Consider the following 21,375-nt stretch of genomic DNA (forward strand, 5'->3'; position numbering starts at 1 on the left):
AGGAGAGGCAACAGTCCAGTTCTCAAATGGATGACTAAAACAGTCATCTTTCAGAATATTAGAAACTTAATTTACCTTGGTTAGTCAAGTATTTTAACGCTTACACTAAAATCTTATTTGGCTAGAATTTAAGAGAATTAAATTGCAAAGCCATGGGGTATCCATTTCAATTCCCCATGTATGCAAGAGGTTTGAGTATTGTGTCCTAGTTGTGCTCTGGGTTGTCCCACTACAATAACTTATCACCTTTCCACTGGTGATAAGTGCTTGATCGCTGGGGTCCCACCACTGGGGCCCCCACTGATCAAGAGAACGGAGGTCCAAAACCCTTGTATGAATGGAGTGGCAGGTCACACGTGCGCTGCCGCTCCATTCATTCTCTATGGGACTGCCGTAGATAGCCGAGCGCTGTAGTGGGATAACCCCTTTAATTCTATGGTAATGTCATGCATGCCAGATGAGCGAACAGAATGAACTGTATATGGTTCTTGCTTTCTTAAAGGGAACCACTGCATGTCATATTTTCACCTTTAGGAATATACAGTAAAGAAGTTTGTTCTGACTTTATATAGAAAATATGATTTTGTAGCTAATAAAGAAACACTATAAACTGTGCATATGGGTATTTGAGCGCTAAGTCATAGCTTGACCAGATTGGACTGAATTATTCTTAATTGTACTTTATGGAAAAGTTCTGTAGGTTTCTTAGTGGTTTTATGGACAGAATCCTGTAGCACCTAGAACAAGATTGTTTGCGGTAGAAACAACAGGAAGCCCTCGATGAAAACGAATTTTCCATGGGAGAACTTCCGTGTATTTCCAGCGATCTAGACAAAAACAATTCTGGTCATGTGTTATGGGGTCTATAGTAAAATGACCAGATTTGTACGTTATAAAAAAAAATATCTTTTGTACTGTATGAATGGATTGGTCTGATGTTGTTAATGCATTGGCAATGACTGGTGGATTCTGAATGAATCATTTTAGGATAACAGTTTAGGACGTAGTACCCTTATGGGAGGGTGGGAAGTAAAACTTGGGACCCAAACTTTTGGACCCAATTCATTTCCAACATAATTTTAGAGGTAAAATATCATCTTTCAAAGTAATAAGGATTAGACTGGACAAATGTTTCTTGGTCTTACTGTATTATCTCAATTACTTGCTGTAGGAGGCCTGCTGTATGAATATTGTGCTAGTGTCCACTGAATGATCAAGTCATATGATGCAACCATCATCAAGCGTCTGTGGTACAACAGCTTTAATTATTATTCTATGTTCACACGCACAATTAAAAACTGCTGAAAATTATGGAGCTGTTTTCAAGGGAAATCAGCCTCTGATTTTCAGCCGTTTTTGAAACAGAAAACGTTTTTGGAGGCAGCGTATTTCAAGTGTATTTTGAAAAATAAAACGAGGCCAGAGCGGGACGGGGTTAGCAGGGATAAGAAGAGGAGGAGGCCTAACCTGTTTCTGGCTAGGGTGGTGTCTATACCCCAGCAGCGTACAGTGCCTATGAGGGTTTGGCCTCTTTTGGATCCCCAGCAGTCTTTGTTTTCTTATGATTTTTAGTGAGGGTTTTTATTCTGTTTTGTAAAAAAACAAAGAAAGAACAACAAAATTGGGTATTTTTGTTATTATTTTTTTTTCTTTGTTGGTTGTTTTTGCAATAATTTAATCAGTCACAGCTGTTAGTAGATACAATGCTCGTATGGTGGAGTTTGGGCCACTAGGCATCAACATGCCACAGGGTAACCGGTGCTGGACATAGGATGCCGGCGATCTACTGGTTTATGATTGATGTTAATAAAATAATATTAGATGTGGCTGACTCCCACCTAGAAAAGCGGAGTTAATGTCTGTTTCCTTGCTTGGTTATTGAGTGGGCCTCATTAAGGGTAGATCTTTGGATTCTGTATGGCGCTCCCTACAGTCGATCCCTCATTCTACAACATTTTAAAGACACAATGCCGTTTCTATTGTCATGGTACAGAAATCTACGCAAATGTCTGATAGAAAATATGTACTGTAATTGATACTTTTGATTTTGTGTAGACTGCTGTGTTCATATTTGGCAGCTGTTTTTCGCATATGGATAAATTGCAATGTATTATTTTGTTATTGCAGTTTCCATCTCATTTCTAGAATCTTGTGGATAAAGAATAAATTATTGAGTGAAATAATTGTACTTCTCTTTCTGGATATATATCTTGTTTTGGAAACCGCTTTGCTAAATTTTGATAGAAGATACTTTCTCTCGATATTTGTGAGAGGAAATAGACATTTGTTTCATTGGAGATGAGTTCTCCAGAACAGCAATAGCGCTATTTACATTACCGGATATGAAATAAAGACATCCATTGCGTGTTTAAAATCAAGAATCAGTACATTTTAAACAAAGGGGTCTCTGCAATGACTTTGAAGCTAAAACCTAATATAACTTCTAAAAAAAAAAAAAATTTCAATTCAGTTGTGTCTAAGGGTTTGCGTCACGACTTTTCCAGCTCAATGCTATATTTTGTAAAGTTGATGTCGAAATCGCATTCACTCATTATTTTTTTCAAACTCACTGCTTTTCACTTTTTTAGCTGACCACTGTTCCTCTTCGTCCTTATGATAGTTACGGATTCGTGGGCAGGCTTTCAACTCGCCCCCACGTGACCCGATACGTCTCTTGTAACTTGGTACCTCCCTGGACCTCTAGTAAACGCAAGGTGCTCTACTGCGCATGCCTGGGTCCGATCACTGTTTCTGTATGGAAACTGTCTGCTGGCCGGAGGATTTACACATTTGCCAAACAGGACAGGATGCGGTAAACTACCAATAGCGACGGGAATCATACAAAGCGTCTGTCTTGTAAGCTAAGTTGGTAAATAACTAGAAAACTAAATGTATTTTATTTGTAGATTTTCCTAATTTTTCATTTACCATTAAACTAAATCCAATGTTAGTCGTTGGACTACAACCTTTAATATTAAGAGTTTCTCCGTCTAATATATCAGTAAGGGTAAAATAAAAGAACATTATGCGTGCTTCCATTTCCTAATATATTTTCTATTAAAATTACTTTCCGCTATTAAAATATCTGTGGAAGAAACATATAAATAGAAACTACGCCTTCTGCTAAAGTCATGCTTCCACAAGCCAGAGCTTTAAGGGGTTGTCCACTTTTAACCACCCACTTGTTAATAGTGGATAACCCCTTAAAGGGTCCCTCAACAATAGACTGACCACTGACCACCCTCAGCAATCAGCTGTAATCTGTGACAGTAACCTGACAGCAAGTGTTCAATTCCTCTACAGCGCCGCCACAGGTTAAATGAAGCATTGCACAGTTCCGATTGAAATAGGATATTTAAAAAAAAATTCTAAACCAGACATCCCTTCTAATGACTACATTTTATTATAAAATATATTAGGAACTATGAGCACTGCAGCCATATTTGCGTATAGATAGAGGACCACTTTAATTAAGATGTACTTGGATGCTTAAATATGAACGTAACATTAGAACCATGACTACTGATATATATATAACGGAGTGCCTAGAATATCAGTAAAGAAGAACCATATACATATCTAATGCTGTCTCAAAAAACATTATTTCTTCATTTGCGGGTAAAGATTCATATTCATCATTTGTCTGTCAGATCTTTCAACACTTGGTAGGACTTGTTAAAACATCTGCAATTCTGTATATTTCTGTATTGACTCTTGGGATATCTAGGATTTATAGCACTTCTTATTTTAACTTCCCCAGAATGGCAGTAAAAACCAACAATTATCTAAAAAGAGCAATAAAAGATGGAGATCCAGGGCTTGATATAACTTTACATTGGCATTGTATTGGCTGCCGTTATGGGTCACCACCTTTGGAAATTCATTATCTGTTGGACCAAGATTATGGAGAACCTTCTAAACATATACAGGAATATTAAAGGGGAAGACTGACTAAGACAACTCCTTTGCATATTCCTCATTAAGGCATATGGATGTCACAGAATAGGGTCAACCTAAGTATAAGTATCAGCGACTAAGTATTGATGACTCCCGTTCTGGCAGACCTAGGCCTTACTTGTATTACATGGACCGCCATTTAATTGGCCACAACTTCCCCTGGAAATAACAACTGATTACTGGTGGTATAAGAAGCCAGATCCACAGCAATCAGCAGATTGGCGGGCTGACTTTGTTTAAAAAAGGAGTTGTCTTCAAGACAATATGCAAGAGGATAACTCAGGGACTACTCTTTACTGGTATTTTTATTTTAAGGCACAGTGTTTTTTGTTGATGAAGATAGTTGTTTTAGACAGAGGTCTGTTTAAAGTAGTGATTTTAATGAGAATTGTCCTTTTGGGTTAGATCCTCCCAATTTTGCTGAGCATATTTTTTAGCTCTATATCTTGCTCTGGTGTCTTGCGCTTGTCTCCTGTGTGAGCTCTAATTTACTGCTAACAGCTTCTGCTTCTTGGCTTGCCTCAGTAACCATGCTATTCCGTTAACAGCCACCATCTTTTTTTCTTTTCTTGTTTGGCTATGCTGAGTTTTGCTACATTTTTTTCTCTGTATTTGTGACCTGTTCATTTTCTTATCTGTTTTCTCTTTCTTTCTCCTTCCTCTCTTCCCTATGATTTCTCCCGCTTCCTTCCTCTGTCCCTGAATTCTCCCTTGTCTGTTATGTGTCACTTCAACCACCCCTTGGACATCCATTCTTCTACATGCACCAATTACTCTCGCCAACAACCTCTTTCCTTGGAATCATTGCATCAGCAACCAATATCGGGAACTATACTGTGTCATCCACCTCTGCAGCTTTGCTCGCCTTATTTGTGACTGTACTTTTCTCTTAAACTACTTTTTACTTTGCTCCTGTAGATGTTTCTCTCGTCTAGAGAGAGGCAACCATTCAAGCCCATGTCATGTGTCTGAGATTTTATTTTCTAATTATTTTTTCTTTTTTTAAGTTTAGAGAATTTGGGGAATAAATTAATTTATAATCTCCACCAAAATGTTGTCACCTCTGATTGGAAGGGTGACCTTAGTAGGTGGGGTTAGAATTTCACGGAAGGAGATGTCTTATTGAATAAAATGGCAAGTGGTATTCTAGTAGAAAATGGTTTAGGTCAAATTGTGGCAACTTTATTGTACATAATTAACCTTAAATAGTGTCACCTCATGTAATTTTCATTTATTTTTTTAAAAAGGAAATGAGGAACATTTGGTAGGAGCAAATCAAAGAGTGTGTCCATATGAATGTTTTTAAGGTGCATCGATGCTTTGATATCTGTAAATCCCACTACCATGATTTTTTTTTTCTTGGTGACCTTAACTGCAGTATTATATGTGCTATACATTCTGTCTCTGTATTAAGTCAAACAATGAAATGTTCACCAAAAGCATTATACAATATTTCCCTCAAAAGATACAGAAGCAGAGCACACCCCAAAATGATATCACTGACCAATGTAGGAAAAAAGTATTTGCAAAGTGCCATGTTTTCTTTCGAATTGTGGAGATATTTCTTAGGAAATATAATAGTTTTAATGCAATTTTATAAATTCTGCATGGAAAAATAGTATTCAAGGCTAGAGCTGAAGGACGACTTGTGCTGGATGATGCCCAAGGCAAAAGTGTGATGAGATTGTAAAGGGAGCAAAGTGATGCCATGGCAGTGGGACTTGCGTCATGGAAATGATTTTCACACAACAGTTATTAACTGTAACTTTTGCTGGCTGAAATGTTACAGAACAATTGAGTCGCATTGTGACACCGAGTTGTATGCTACTCAATGCTTCTCTTAGGACTTCTCCTTCCAGATAACATCACACAGCAAAAGTTGTCTTCTAGCTCTAGTGTACCCATCCATTGCTTGCATTGGAAGCCTTGTTTTGTGGGCTGAACCAGTGCCTATGAGAATGTAGCTTCAATTTCACATTCACCGATATTACTATAGCAGTCGCCATTGTGTATGTGGTTCCTACGGAAGGTGCATCCCACAGTTCAGCATACTATATATTCATATTTTGTTACTACCATCTCATATTGATTATATTATGTTCTTAAATCAGTGACTTTAATATAATTTAGGACAGTACTAAAATATTAAAACAGTATTCTATATGATCTTTATGAGGAATTCTCACCGTTTAAGTTGTCTTCTGCCCTCACTCTAGTGATATATTTTATTATACCATAATATAGATGCATACAGAGCTTTGGAGATGGAAATCTAGTTTATGAGTAAAAAGGTATTCCACCCCCTGAAATAATCCCATATTCAATTGATACCAAATTATAAAGAACAACATATTGAGGGTTGACCCATGGCGGTTCCCTTAAAATGCATAACCATTTTCCAGATGTGGTACTGCCAGTAAAAATAAAGGTGTAATTAAACTGTTAATCTCAACAAATAGTTCAGAATCCATGGTCGCCAGTGTTTTTAGGAAGCATAATGACAATGTTCGGGGGTTTAACAACCTCTCCTGTGAGTTAGCCATGTGGGAATTAGATGGGTGTCATATATTCATGTACATAAGTAAACAGCACAATGTTTTCTTTTTAAGGGGGTTTCGAGCATAAGAAAAGAATGATTGCTCTTGTTTCAGAAACAGTGCCATTCTTGTCCATGGGCTGTGTCTGGTATTACAGATTAGCCTTATTTGCTTGATGAACTGTAATACCAGACACAACGCATGGACAACAGAGGCGCTGTTTTTGTGAATGAAAGCAGAATTTCCACTCTCATACAACCCCTTTATTAGATATGGTTCCTGTACTATTAGAGACGTTTAGTTCAGCCACTTTTTACATGGAGAGGTAAACAGATTTGTTCATATCCTAAGCACTTCTCCATTCGTTCATGTAATAATTTACCTTCCATAATGTACCTGTTGTAATGGAAGTCAGTACGTAGGCTGTAACACTAATTATCTCTATACAGTTTGTAAATGTATTAGGAACCAAAACAATCTCTGAGCCATTATAAACTGAATATTCATGAATAATGTACCACTAGTGCCTGATGACTCACAAGTGTTACTGGTTCTTAGTTACTTTACTCTTACAAAGTATTTCAATAAAATGTATCTTACATAATAGACTTCCACCATTATGTGTAGGCCATGAATTTCTAATTACTATATTAGCTGATGTCAGATTTCAGTCTACGTTAAGCACATTACCCCGAGCCCTCAGTGTGCCAACTGTGATACACGTTGAACTATGATTTTTATAGACAACTGTGTTAAGGTAATTAACATGTGTAATAATAAAAAGCAACAATTAGAGAAAGAAGTTAAACCATTGTTTTTTAAAAATTAACTGAGTTGATATTGTATTATAATGTTTATTATCTGTCAGTACTTTCCTCATCTTTGATATTTTTTTTAGTTACTGTCTGTATTACGCATTGCAATAAAAGTTTCAAGACACTTAAATATCAAAAGAAGAGATATATTATATAGCTCTTACGTTTACAACCTTGTACGAGGAAGGCAGCCATTCTGTTTTCAGTATTGGTTAAACTGACTTTCTTTAAGGTGATGAGTGGACTTTAACGTTTAGTGTGCAGTATAAGTAACGGGCTATGATAATAAATTCTAGAAACTCCTTCATAACCACCGTGCCAAATTTTAGAAATTAGGATACATTCTTTGCTTTAACAAAATGAGGTCCAAATTCGTATGTACAACTTTTGATGAACGTGTTTATCCTAATTGAATGCTAGAAAGGTGAGATTGATGTAGATTGAACATCACATATCTACAACACTTGCAAATCATGTCTGTCCAGGCTACGGTGCACATGGTGTAGTGTTTCCCAACCTTTGTCCAGGCTACGGTGCACATGGTGTAGAGTTTCCCAACCTTTTGTAGCTTTCGAGCCACATTCAACTTTGAGTGATGGTTGGGAGCCATGTTCAAAATTCAGATATATTTGTAGATAAATATTTCACTGTGAAAGGTAGAAAGGTGAGATTGATGAGGATTAAACACCAAGTATCTACTAACTCTTGCAAATCATGTCTGTCAAGGCCATGGTGTAGATCAGAAGCCCCAAACCTTTAACACCGTGTAAGCCACATTCTAGTAAAATATGGAGATATATTTGTAGATACATATTTCAGTGTGAAATTTAACACACTTGTATTTCACCATCCGAATTGACACTCTTCGGGATTAGGATATGCCCCAATGTTAATGTCATATTGTAGCCAATGCATATTCTCATAATAGGGCACCTATGGTGAGCCACATGTATAGTACACACTATCTGGGGACAAATTGGTGGAGTATATGACTTGCCAACAGTCCTGGATTTAATTGTGCTAAATGTTAACAATTCCAAGATAATTAAATATAAATAAAATGCTAGTGTTACCCAAAGAAATAAAATTAAAAAAAGAGTCGTTTTTCAATATTAGTATAGACTATCATTTGCTAAATATCCTTTGCGATATTCCCAAGCAAGAACTCTAGATTAAAAAGAAAAGTTACGTTTGTTCTCTATCCTTTATGCACCCTAAAAGTGCTTCTTCTTAACCATGAACAAAGAGTATATTCAATGAATGTTCAACATGGGGTTTATATGGGGATCAAGGGGGCCGGAAAGAATTGAAAAGACACCAATATAATGCCAAAGTAAAAAAATAAATAATTGGCAGCTACCCTACTGTAATCAAAGTACCAGCCTTTTTCTAGAATTACTCTTATAATTTCTCTCCATCGTGGCTGCTGCTCAGCAAACCCAACAACCATAAAGATAAAATAAAGGTTACCTGATACATTTAGCTTCCTGTATACCGAAATGAAATATAGGATGTTTAGGTTTCACGCTTAGTAATGTCTGTGGAAATTTTTATTATCATAAAAGCCATGCGTATTAGTAAGACTTATTAACCCTCTTCTATGTAAAATGTCACTTTTGTTACCCGTACATATCTTTCAATGATATGGTCTTCAGAACGGATGAACATCAGCACATCTTTTAGTTTACGCAGCTTCGAATGTTTAGTGACAGCATGCATTACATTTGACGCTCCCGTCTTCACCAGAACCGTTTTTCTCTGTATCTTGTCCATTCTCCTGCTTGCTGAAAGGATTTGTTTGTGAGTGATATTTTAAAAAAAAGAATGGATGGAGCGTGTATGTATAAACATTGAACAAAGCCAAAAGCCATATACATGTATCTCTTGTACAGTTTATTTCATTGGTGGAGAATTTCCTAATAATAAAATTCTGGAAAAAAAGCTAAGTAGTGTGGAGCTTTTTTTTTTTAACAGTCATTTTAGTTGTTTTACAAGGACTCTACAATGTTTACCTATAGAACTCCTATGTTCCGTCATAGACTAGAATTTCCAATTTCAAGATCTTGTGCCAAATTTACTGCTACAAAAGATTGCATGTAGTAGAGATTCCTGCTGTGTCCTTTTCAGCTAAATTGCTTCCCAATTGTAAATCTGTAATTTTGTGAGCACACAGTTAGGGACACCAAGCTGTAAATGGAAAAAAATTGGCAGGAACTTTACTCAGGGCCACATCAGCACCAGGCGAACCTGTGCAGATGCCAGGGACCAGTGTGCTCTATGCTTGCAAAGCTTTGACAAGAAACCCACTTTTACTCTGTTGTCCATGTGGCCACATACTCCTGACGCTAGCCCTTACTTTACTAATTGAAGTAAAAGCCTCTCTATACTGTAAGTCTTTTTCTAAAAAAAAAAAATTGTTCTACCTACTTTCTACTAAGATTCATTTAAATGAAGTCCTCCAAATATCTTGCGATAGAATAATGCTGTATAAATAATGCCACCTCTATAGAATGACTAATTTAGTGTAGTCTTCAGATAAGGAATACTTGTCCGGTGTATTCGTCAACCTTCAGCTTCACTTTAGAGATCCCAGAAGCAAGAATATGGTGAAATCCTGTTCCTTGTAAAACCCCCTCAAAAAACAAGGGGGCACTCCCTCCGTCTGGAGAAAAAAAGGTTCAAGCTGCAGAGGCGACAAGGCTTCTTTACAGTGAGAACTGTGAATTTATGGAATAGCCTACCGCAGGAGCTGGTCACAGCAGGGACAGTAGATGGCTTTAAAAAAGGGTTAGATAATTTCCTAGAACAAAAAAATATTAGCTCCTATGTGTAGAAATTTTTCCTTCCCTTTTCCCTTCCCTTGGTTGAACTTGATGGACATGTGTCTTTTTTCAGCCGTACTAACTATGTAACTATGTAACTATGTAATAAGACGTAAGAGCAGATTTTGGCCATCGTGGATGCTGCACACCGCTAAAAATATATTTTTCCATATATATCATATATAAAAGACAATAAAAAATATTAGCAAGGGAAATGATTAAAATACAGAAAGTAATTTTTTATGTCAAGTATTCTCCAACTTGTTTCTCTTGAATACCGATTTTGGGTCTGCACTGTTTCTGGGTCTGCATTATAAGGCAAGTAAGAATAACCACAACTTTTATCTTTGTCACATGAAGGTTCTACTAGCTTATTGTGAGTTTGGAAGAGCTAATGTATGTTTGGACATAATCATGTCTGCCTAATATTAAAATGAGAAAAGTTGGATGCTTTCTTCCGAAAGCAGCTTCACACCTGTCCACCGATTGTGTGTCGTATTGCTGTTCAGCTCCATTCACTTGAACATCAATGGAGCTCAGTTGCAATAACTCACACAACCCGTGCACTTGTGATGCTGTTTTTGGAAGAAAACTGCTATGGTTTGCTAATGCAGGAAACCCACAACTTTAGCACTTACACTGCTAACAAGGTGCAGCCTGACGTTCTTGGGGCATTTACATTCTAACATCTGAAACCATCATAAGATAATCTCCTGACATGTCGGTTTTAGTAAATAACTGTAACCCCATGAAATAACAATTCTGGAGAATATTTTCTATACATTTTCACTTTCTACTTTTATTCCTCCTAGAAATTTATAAATAAATTGACAACTGGGTGTTACTAGTTGGGGGGGGGGTGTCCCTACACACACTGACAATGCCCAATCAGTGCTGACAGAGTGAGTCTGTGTAGGGACACGCCCCCTTGACAAGGGGAATGGTAACACCCAGTTGTCAATTTATTCATACATTTTTAAGAGGAATAACAGAGGAATTGCACAATGTAGAGTTCTAAGAAAAGGTGTTCCAGAGATGTTATTTCATGGGATATACAAGTATTTATTCAAATAGACGTGACAGGAGAGGTCACAGATCCTTCTTTTAATTATTTAAAAGTTATCAATCATCAATCATGTAATTAAAAGATAATAAAAACGTCAAAACAACCTTAACCTTCTTTACAGCTTTGATAATAACTCAATAGATCACTGTTCTCATATGATATAGTAATAGTTTGACTTATTTCTTGGTGAGTTTAACATTGCATGTATGTTTTGGGCATACGTTATGTAGTCTGATACTGATGTATTAGCAAGTAGAAAGATAGTGGAGTACCACAACTTCAGGATCGGACTTGTCCAGGCAGGCTGCTGACTGATAGTGGTCTAAGCCCCCCGGGCATAATGGTCATGGGCCTGTTATCAACCACCATAGTTATAATGTGATTAGTTGGGTTAACAAATTCTCTTTGATTAGCATTTGCCATGCCCTTAAATTTATATGCATGTGAGTAATGGCCAATGGGCCCCATCAGGCCATGAGCCCTTGGGCACTGCCCTAAGGTTCAGCCCACCCCTGTGTACAGGTTAGAGGCAGCTTAAAGTGGCTCTGTCCCCAGTTTATTAATTCCCTATCACCTAACTAATCTAATAGGCGCTTTGATGCTGTTAACTACAGTGTCATTTGTTTTAAAAAAAACTTTTATTATTTTAAAAGTTATAATAGTATATTTTTTTTATACATATGCTAATTTGGCTCTAAAAGCCAAATAGGATGTTACATTTTATTTTCACTCTGGGTGGTGTAAAAACAACTGTATGACGCTGTCCAATGAGTGTCATACAGGTCTCCTCTTCACAGCCCAGCGTGATCTCGGCTTCAATCACAAGATCACGCTGTGTTGTCACGTCCGGCCGCAGGTCCTTAACCACATCGACTCAGTGGTACTCCAAGTAGACGGTCCCCACATCGCCTATAGCCATGACGGACAACTCTCATCCACAGCAGCAGCACTTCTGTGTATGAGAGTCATCCGTCATGGCTGGAGTCGATGTAGGGACCGTCTTCCTGGAGGAGCGCTGAGTCGATGTGGTGAAGGACCTGCGGACGGAAGTGACAACACAGCATGATCTCGCGATTGAAGCCGAGATCACACTGGGCTGAGAAGAGCGTCAAACAGTTTTCTTTACACAGCCCAGAGTGAAAATAAAATGTAACATCCTATTTGGCTTTTAGAGCCAAATTAGCATTTGTATAAAAATGAACACAACTTTTAAAATAATAAACATTTTTTAAAACAAATTACACTGTAGTTATCAGCATCAAAGTGCCTATTAGATTAGTTAGGTGATAGGGAATTTAATAAACTGGTGACAGATCCTCTTTAAAGAGACTCAATGCATAATCTCTATGAATTCTGGGACTGAATAAAGTATGTCAAAATATACATATTGAGCAGGATTTGTTGCATTTTTTAGCGGTGTGCCTTTGGGTTAACTAATGACTTCTCAGCAAAATATGATAATGTGGTCTTGGCTTATTTTCCTTGTCAGACTAGAGCCATGTAATCTTATCCCCTCAGGTTTAGCTTTTAATTTAAAAACATTGTGATAAGAAATTGAATGAAGTCAGCTCTCTACGTCATAGAAAGTCATTTGCTGCAACGTTTGTGGAAACATAACATCTGCTTTATTGGATGGTTATTAGAATTTCGTGAGTAGCCATATCTAACGGCATTCTCTGTTTTTTTCTTTTTAAAGCCACCACAAGCACCAGCCCTGGTTTGGGTACAGGAGCCATTGTAGGCATTCTCATCATCGTCTTTATTCTTCTGTTGGTGGCCGTAGATGTAACATGCTACTTCCTCAACAAATGTGGTCTGCTCATGTGCATTGCTGTCAATTTCTGTGGGAAAGCTGGCCCAGGTGCCAAAGGAAAAGACATTGAAGAAGGAAAGGCAGCGTTTTCGTAAGTAAACCTGTTATGGTCATATTAGATGTATAGTTTTTTTAATTGGGCCAAATATAAAAGCATTATACATATTTAATTTATTCATATTTCAATAGATTAATTTGGAAAACTTTAGAGTCGTGTCTGTTTCTTCATACATAAAAGGAACAATGAAATGGGCAGTTGCTAAAAGTCGGAAGTCTTAGCATTTTTTCATCACTAACATCTAAAGCTGGCTATATACATTAGATGAAGCTGGTATATCTGATGGATTTTGGTGGGATTCATAGACAATCTAATGTATATGGGGGCAGCCAACATCATATCAGGGCAAACATGGATCAGTCATGATAGATTTGGCGTATCTCCTATGGCAATAAAAATACATGCTCAACCGATTTGATGTGTGGTTATCGGTGAGTTGGAGGATGTTGCTATAGGTTGAGAAAAGGTTTGGCCACCATCTATATTATGTGTATGGCCAGTTTGAGGAGGTTTTTATTAACGTAAAGGCAAATTAGTAATATAGCAAGGGTATTAGAATTTTGAGGCATTTTGAACACTACTTTAGTTGTTTTCCTATTATTTTTTTTGCTATTGTATCTTTTTATTACCTGACTGTAATAGAGGAGGTGGCCTCCATAGTTGGACACAAGCATGGAATAGTAATATACTATCGTACATAGCATGTGAGGCTGAAAAAAGACAAATGTCTATCCAGATCAGCTTATTACCCTGCAATGTTGATCGATCCAGAGGAAGGCAAAAACCCACGAGGCAAAAGCCAATTTTCCTCATCTTAGGGAAAAACTCCTTCCCGACTCAAAATCTGGCAATCATAATAAATCCTAGGATCCACGACCCATCTCCAGTAATCTAGTAAACATAACTTATAATATTATTACACTCAAGAAATGCATCCAGGCCCCTTTTGAACATTGTGAATTTACCATAACAACTTCTAGCAGAGAGTTTCATATTCTCACTGCTCTTACAGTAAAGAATCCCTTTCTTTGGTTGTGTAGAAACTTTCTACACAATGATGCAGCCTTGTAATAGTTACAGTGCTGGGTATAAACAGATCATGAGAGAGTTTTTTGTATTGACAGTTGATATATTTATACATATGTAGTAGGTTATTAGGGCATCCCATCAGCTGTCTTTTTTCTGAACAAAATAACCCTGATTTTGATCCTCTCTCTGGGTACTAAAGTCCACCCATTCCATTTATTACTTTAGTTGTGCGCCTTTGAGCCCCATCAAGCTCTACTTGCTCTACTGGTGCCCAAATCTGTACACAATAGGGCAGATTTACTAACACTGGTTTAAATTTAGACAGCTAAGAATTAGACTAGATGCGCCAAACTATTCACAGTGGCTCATTCTGGATGATAAATTTGGCACACCTTTAGGCACTTCTGTCTGAATTTATACCACCACTTGGCACAATTTGGCACACCTTAATCAACACCTTCATTTCCGCTAAGCCGTTCCCCCTTGTTGAGCAAGTCGCAAATATCTGTTCTTTTTGGCCCATTTCATTGATAAATTTTGCTAAAATGATTTGCGCCAAAAAGAAGGTGCAACTTAGGCCAGAATTCTGGCGCAGCGCCAATAATAAATCTGACCTAATATTCCTTGTTCGGTCTTACTAGTGATTTATCAAGTTCTGAACTATGTTCTCATCATGTGCGTCTATGCCCCTTTTAATGAACCACATGATCTGATTTGCTCTGGTTCACAAACGATAAATTTCTATAATTAAATATTTTATGTTTTCTCCCATAGCCTCAAACTGTAAAAAAAATATGTTATAGCTTTGAATTTTCTGGCCATTGTATTTAAAATAAATTTTTACCCATATTATATTTGTACATAAAGGCAATCGACATTGATGTATACATATATTTTATGGTTTATTATTGTTGTTGTTATTGCTGTTTTTGTTTCTAGTTTTGGAGTTAACAGTTTAGTGTGTATGTTCTTTATACAGAAAAGACGAATCGAAAGAACCTATTGTTGAGGTACGAACAGAAGAAGAGAGGACACCAAACCATGATGGAAGCAACCAGACAGAACCCAATGAGACCACTCCACTAACAGGACCTGAGTATGTGGGATCCTTCATAGTTTAGTGATTTCATGCAAAAGAGGGGGGGCACGTCTCAATCTTTTAAATGTTCTTAATGTAGGAGAAAAGTTATATTAAAATTACATTATTACCAGCAAGTAACATCTCCGGGACCATACAAAATTGAGGATAATGCAAAATCGACAAATGTTTTTTGGGTTAAAGGCAGATTTTGCCGTTTTAATTGATCAAGTTTATATCATTTTAATCAGTCTCATCTCACCTCAGTTAGGGGCTAAGTATCGGAAACATATTTGGAGACATATATCAAAACTGGTGTAAATGGAAAGGGAGCAGCTGTTCATTGTACAGTCTGATTTCATTCTCCAAAGAAAGTCTTCAAAATGAGAGGGGGAAATCTGATTCGTTGAAAAGAGGAACTGCCCAATTTTTCCCTTGCACTAATTTTGATAAATCTTCCCCATTGTTTCCTGTGGCTTCCTGTGAGGCTGCAGGGAAATGTGGTTTAGTAACTGGTTGCCCTTTGCAGCAGCTCTGGCTGATAGGGGACGAGGGACCACCTCGATATCCTAATGCCCTAACTGGTCATATGGAAATTGGTTGTCCTGAAGAGCCATCCCCTTTAAAGAGGTTGTCCAGGATTAAAAAAAGGGTCTGCTTTATTCCAGAAACAGCACCACATGTGTCCATGGGTTGTGTCTGGTAATGCAGTTCAGCCATACACAACCCATGGACAAGAGTAGTGCTGTTTCTCCCAAAAAGTTGACCTTTTTTTGTATCAGAGCGCTTTCTTCTAATGAGCCGTACATCTATGCCAGCTGGATTTGGTTTTCAGCGTCTGCAAAAGTGTTTTGTTCACTGACAGCAAAGAGACATGTTGAAAAATGTTAAAACTTTGTACAAAAAAATCTACCTAACATAACTATTTACAATGCCAGGAAACTGATTTTCTTACATCTCAGTTTTGGACCAGACCACTCAGAGAATATTTAATTTAATGTTTAAAACCATCTGTAGTTGTAATTAACCCCTTAAGAGCGCAGCCTATTTTATGTCTTAATTTTCCCATTGAACATTTATGGCATATACAGGATATGCTATAAATGTCCTATAGACATGATAGACCCTGATTTCCATCCTATGGCTGGGTTCACACTGAGTTTTTTGGCTACAACGTTATCCCAAACGGAATTTTGAGGCAGATTTTCCTCTGTCTGCACGCCGATTTTTGCTGCGTTTTTCGCAGTTTTTTGCCAGCGGCCATTGAGCGCCGGGGGCATAAAACGCAGCAAAATACGCTTTCTCTGCCTCCCATTGATGTCAATGGGAGGTCAGAGGCGTAAACGGTAATATGTAAACGGTAATATGGTATAAGGTAATATGTCCCTTCTTTTTCCCGCGAGCCGGTTTTTCCGCTCGCGAGAAAAAACGCCTCCGCCTCCCATTGAAATCAATGGGGAGCATTTTCGGCCGTTATTTGGCGCGTTTTGCGGCAAGGTTTCCACGTCAAAAAACTCTGTGTGAACTCCCCCTATGTTTTCTTGCTCTTGCTGCTCTCCAGCCACTGACTGACGAGGTGGTAAGGAGCACTGAAACAGCCGTGCTGGATGAGTTACATTGTTTCCGTAACTCCCATATAAATGAATGGGGAGTCAAGGATACAGCCTAGCTCAGTCAGTTTGACTGTTTCCGCGCTCACGACCACCTCGTCAGTCAGTGGCCAGGGAGAAGCGAGAGCAAGAGAACCTAGGACAAGGGTTTGGGAGGCCCCGTTCTAGAAAAAAATGGAGGTCCCAGATGTGGGACCCGCATCTATCAGATATTTATGGCATATCGTTTGGATATGGCATAAAATGTTGAAGATGTAAAACCTCTTTTAGGACGCAGAATTTTTTTTCTTTTTCATCTCCGTATACTGTAACAAAAGCCAGCTTTTTTTTTTTTTTTTATGGCAGAAAATACATATAATGTATTGAATAACTTTTATTAATTTTTTTGGTGGGGAAATAGAAAAGAAAAACAGCAATTTCGCTATTGTTGTCTTTTTTTATTTATTAATGTTTATAACATTCATCCTGTGTTATATGTTAACTTTATTACGATTCCGTCGCTATCAAATGTATATAGTTTTTTTAGGTTTTACTACTTTTGCACAAAAAAAAACCTTTTCTTTATTTTTGTCGCCGCATTCCAAGAGCCATAACATTTTTATTTCTCTGTCAATGCAGCTTTATGAGGGCTTGTTTTTTGTGGGATGACTTGTAGTTTTCATTAGTACAATTTTGGGTTACATACTCTTTTTGATTACTTTATATTCCTGTTTTTGGAAGGGGAGATGAAAAAAAAACCTGCTGTCCTGGCATTGTTTTTTTTTTTCCATTTATCCTCACGCTGTTCACGGTGTGGGATAAATAACACGTTCATTTTAAAGTATTAGCCGGTACTACATTAAAGTATTATTTATTTTTTTTGCTTAGGATTAATTATTTTATTATTGGGTAAACTTTATTTGACTTTTTTTTTCTTCAATATTTTTTAGTCCCGCTAGGGAACTTGACCCTGTAATTATTTTATCGCTCACATACTACTCCTGTGTTGCAGTGTATTATACCTGTTAATCTTATGCTGAGAGGCAGCCTATTAGATTGGCTCTGGGTCTATTAGGCTCTGGAACGTGTTAGACCTGGGCTACATTATTAGGTGGAAAACAACTAAGGTTACAGCTAACACCCGCTGCAGATGGCGGGAGCACAGCTCCTGAGCCCACAGCATCTTTGTACCGTGATTGTACAGCATGGTGCAGGAACTTCCCACTCCCCATCCCGTACTCTTGCGGCGTGGTGCGGGATTGGGTTAAAGCCTAGTTTCATCTTCAGCACTCCCGATACAAACATTATGGAATCTTTTAAGTAGCAATTCCCCCTATAGTCGGCACCATTGTTATAATACAGCAACGTAATTGGGGAATGCTGCCGAAGATAAACCTAAAATGTTCATACTTCAGAAATGTACAGGGAAGAAATAACCCTACAAGGATGCCAACTAACCCGAGCTAATAGTACTTCTCTTCCTTTTTCCACCTTGCCTCTCTTCAGTATGACTATTAACAGTGTTTACCTGTCTAACCAGTAATCACCTCAGTGTTACTATACCTCTGTGTGTAAGATAATGTGTTTGTGCGGTTTACTCTCTTGTGTATCTGTCACTTGTTTTCTTCATTGTCTACTTTCTCTTTCTCTCTGCTCCTATGCTTCCCGCAGGCATCCAGCCGATACAACAGCTACCGTTGAGGATATGCTGCCATCTGTCACAACCGTCACCACTAATTCTGATACTATCACAGAAACCTTTGCCACTGCTCAGAATAGTCCCACAAGTGAAACCACCACCCTCACTTCTAGCAGTGCCCCTCCACCTCCTGACTCAAACTTAGCACAGTCTGCTCAAGCAACTCCCTTGAAAAAAGAGGCACCATCAGCCCCCTCACCTGCTCCTGCTTCTTCTCCAAAGGTTGCCCCATTGGTAGATCTAAGTGATACCCCGTCTACTAACAATTCAGCTAATTCTGCAGCCAATCAAGGAGGAGTTTTGAATCCCAGTTCTGTCACCACTGAGGCTCCCAAAGCCATTGCTAAGCCTCCAGCGCCAGTTCCAGCCGGTACCACAAGCCCTCCAGCTACTCCTGAACAAGTGAAGCAGGCAGCATCGGGCACCAAAAGCCCAGAAAAAGAAGCAGGACAACCCAGCACAGTGAAAAGTCCAACGGAGGCTACCAAGAATGAGGCAGCTTCCCTCAGCAACACAAAACCCTCCCAGGGTGAGGACTTTCAAATTGATGGGGGAACCTTCAAGACTCCAGACATTGACCTTGCAAAGGATGTTTTTGCAGCTCTTGGAACTTCTTCTTCTGCCGCTGTGGCTAGTGGTAAATCTCCTGAGTTGGCTTCTTCCACTACAGACACCTCTGTACCGCCTGCTTCATCCAACACCGAGTATGGCGTCTCTTAATCCTCTTTGTTCGTTATGTCTTGTGTTGTCATTTTGCTGTGTTGTGCTTGTCTTCTCTAACATTATTGCCTTAGCTAACTCATAAAAATGTGTCCCTTATGAGTCCAACCACAATTCTTTCTTATGATGATTTACATTATCTTACATTAATATTTCGCCTTTTGTTTAAGGCTAATGCAGCCATAAAATTTATATTTAGTTTTTGTATTCCAGGCTATCCCCTAGGATCATAAAGGCAATGGATGTGAGACATCTTAGAGCACATAGAGCCTTAATGTGATGTCATAAGTAATCATTTAAATAATAAGTAATATTAAGGATTAAACCTTCTGCATTACAAAGTAGGACGCAATTTTCCGGGCCTCTTTATTCAATACTTGCCTTTTTGGTTATTTGGGAACTTGAATGGAAATCTTCATTGTTTTCTTCAAAAGGATGAAAATGTGTCCTCGTCTTGTAATAATCATGCAGGTGCCCGGCTCGTTACAGTTACAGTACTCATTCTTCTAGTGAGCCGTGCACCTGTGTGATCATCACTTAACCAGGGCAGGTTTTCAACTTCTGGAAGTAAGCAAACAAAGGGGTTTGCCTCGGAAATTTTTAGCAGACAATGTGCTAAAATAATAAAAGAAACATTACTCACCTAGTATATAGCCCACCACTCCAGCACCACCGCTCCGGTGGTCCCGCTCGGATTTGTTAGCTGTCCTGCAGTAAAGACGTGCCGTTTACCTGCACAGGACCGTTGCATCCCCGCTGAGGCTAGCGATTGGCTACAGCGGTCATGTGCGTGTAGGCGGTAGGTCATTTCTCCAGGACAGCGACAAAAGACAGACGGGACCACCGCAGCACTGGAGCAGCGAGCATATATCAGATGAGTTATGTTTCTTTTATGATTTTATCACATTCTCTGCCTTTAGCAAATTTTTATTTTGGCTCGAAAAACCCCTTTAAGCTTCCCATTTAATGACTGCCGGCAGAGATCTTAATCCTTAAGTAACTGATATGCAAAGTATTTGAGAAAATAGCACAAGTTTTCATTTTACAGTGAAAACGCTTTATTTACTGAAACCAGAATTCCCCTGTAAGGAGCCATTTACATTTTTAGCCATGGATATATGATATCCACTGTACATACACACTACCGGTACTATTTATGATGTTACTTTGTTAGCTAATAATTGCCCTACATGTCTGCTTAAATCAGGAAATATACGGCTTCTCCTTGGTAGTCTTTAAAGGGGTTATGTGGGAAGCGAAAAGTATTAGCAGTGTACTGAAGTAGGTGATATACATTCTGGTCCCGCGTCTCGCTGATTATGAGATTGTAGCGGGGCCAGTCACATGACGAAAAGTCTTGTCATCATGAAGAAAGACTGTGCCACTAGACTTCCGATCCCCCGGCAGCGCTATAAAAAAAACTATTAAATCTCATAATCAGCGCGACGGGGGACCGGAATTTATATTAGCGAGTGTACTCACATACTGCAGTGAGTGCACTGATAAAACTTTTTGCTCCTCACATACAGATGTAGCCGTCATTATCTTGACTTTTAATGCATTAAATACACAGTGGCAAGATCCTTTATCTTGACTTTTTCAATGACTTTTCAATGGCTTTTGTCGTGTGATATCACGCTGCAGCAAGTTATCAGAGTCAACATAAAGATGGCTACATCCGTAACTCCTGTATAGACTGCCTGCTGGATCTCATAAAAGAGAATCAATACTTTTTGCTCCCCACATAACACCTTTCAGGCAATGCATCCTGGGGAAAAGTATGGTAGCCACCTATTGATGGCGCTAGAGAGACAGTTCTTATCTGTCTGGAGGAGATCTAATGTGCATGATTTTAATTGAAACCAGAATTGCTATGAAAAACTTTTGGGGCACATTTATCAATGTTATTGCACCTCGGTTATGGCTGGTAATACACCATATTTTTGGTGCATTTTCGTCGCTTTTATTATACTTTTGCAACAAAAAGAATTTCCGCTCGCCACTTTAGGTCATATTTTTAGAATATGGGCATAAATTTATCAAGTCATGAAATGTGCCAGATTTATCACGGTGTGCGCAAGTTTAGCAAACCTAGAAAGGACGATCTTTTCAGCCCACATTTTTTTTTTTGTAAAAGGGGCATTTTGCAGAAGTGAAATATGTCTATTTATTGTTATGGGTATTCTCCATTC

The 21,375-nt window shown here is 38.4% G+C and overlaps 1 protein-coding gene across 6 annotated transcripts in view; it reads left to right on the top strand.

Annotated features, from left to right (window-relative positions):
• The window catches only part of NCAM1 (neural cell adhesion molecule 1), a 274,090-nt gene that overhangs the window by 245,525 nt on the left and 7,190 nt on the right, over positions 1 to 21,375 (top strand). For 3 of the 6 annotated variants that reach the window (XM_075839728.1, XM_075839729.1, XM_075839731.1), the window contains 3 exons: positions 12,894 to 13,101; positions 15,077 to 15,193; positions 18,436 to 19,167. In XM_075839728.1, coding sequence (XP_075695843.1) covers positions 12,894 to 13,101; positions 15,077 to 15,193; positions 18,436 to 19,167 — 1,057 coding nt within the window. Of the gene's footprint in view, positions 1 to 4,770; positions 9,215 to 12,893; positions 13,102 to 15,076; positions 15,194 to 18,435; positions 19,168 to 21,375 lie in introns of those variants that run through there. The other 3 variants (XM_075839732.1, XM_075839733.1, XM_075839734.1) reach the window with 2 other exon arrangements.

This window comes from Rhinoderma darwinii, chromosome 10 (genome assembly GCF_050947455.1).
Source record: "Rhinoderma darwinii isolate aRhiDar2 chromosome 10, aRhiDar2.hap1, whole genome shotgun sequence".
NCBI classification, from domain to species: Eukaryota; Metazoa; Chordata; class Amphibia; order Anura; family Rhinodermatidae; genus Rhinoderma; species Rhinoderma darwinii.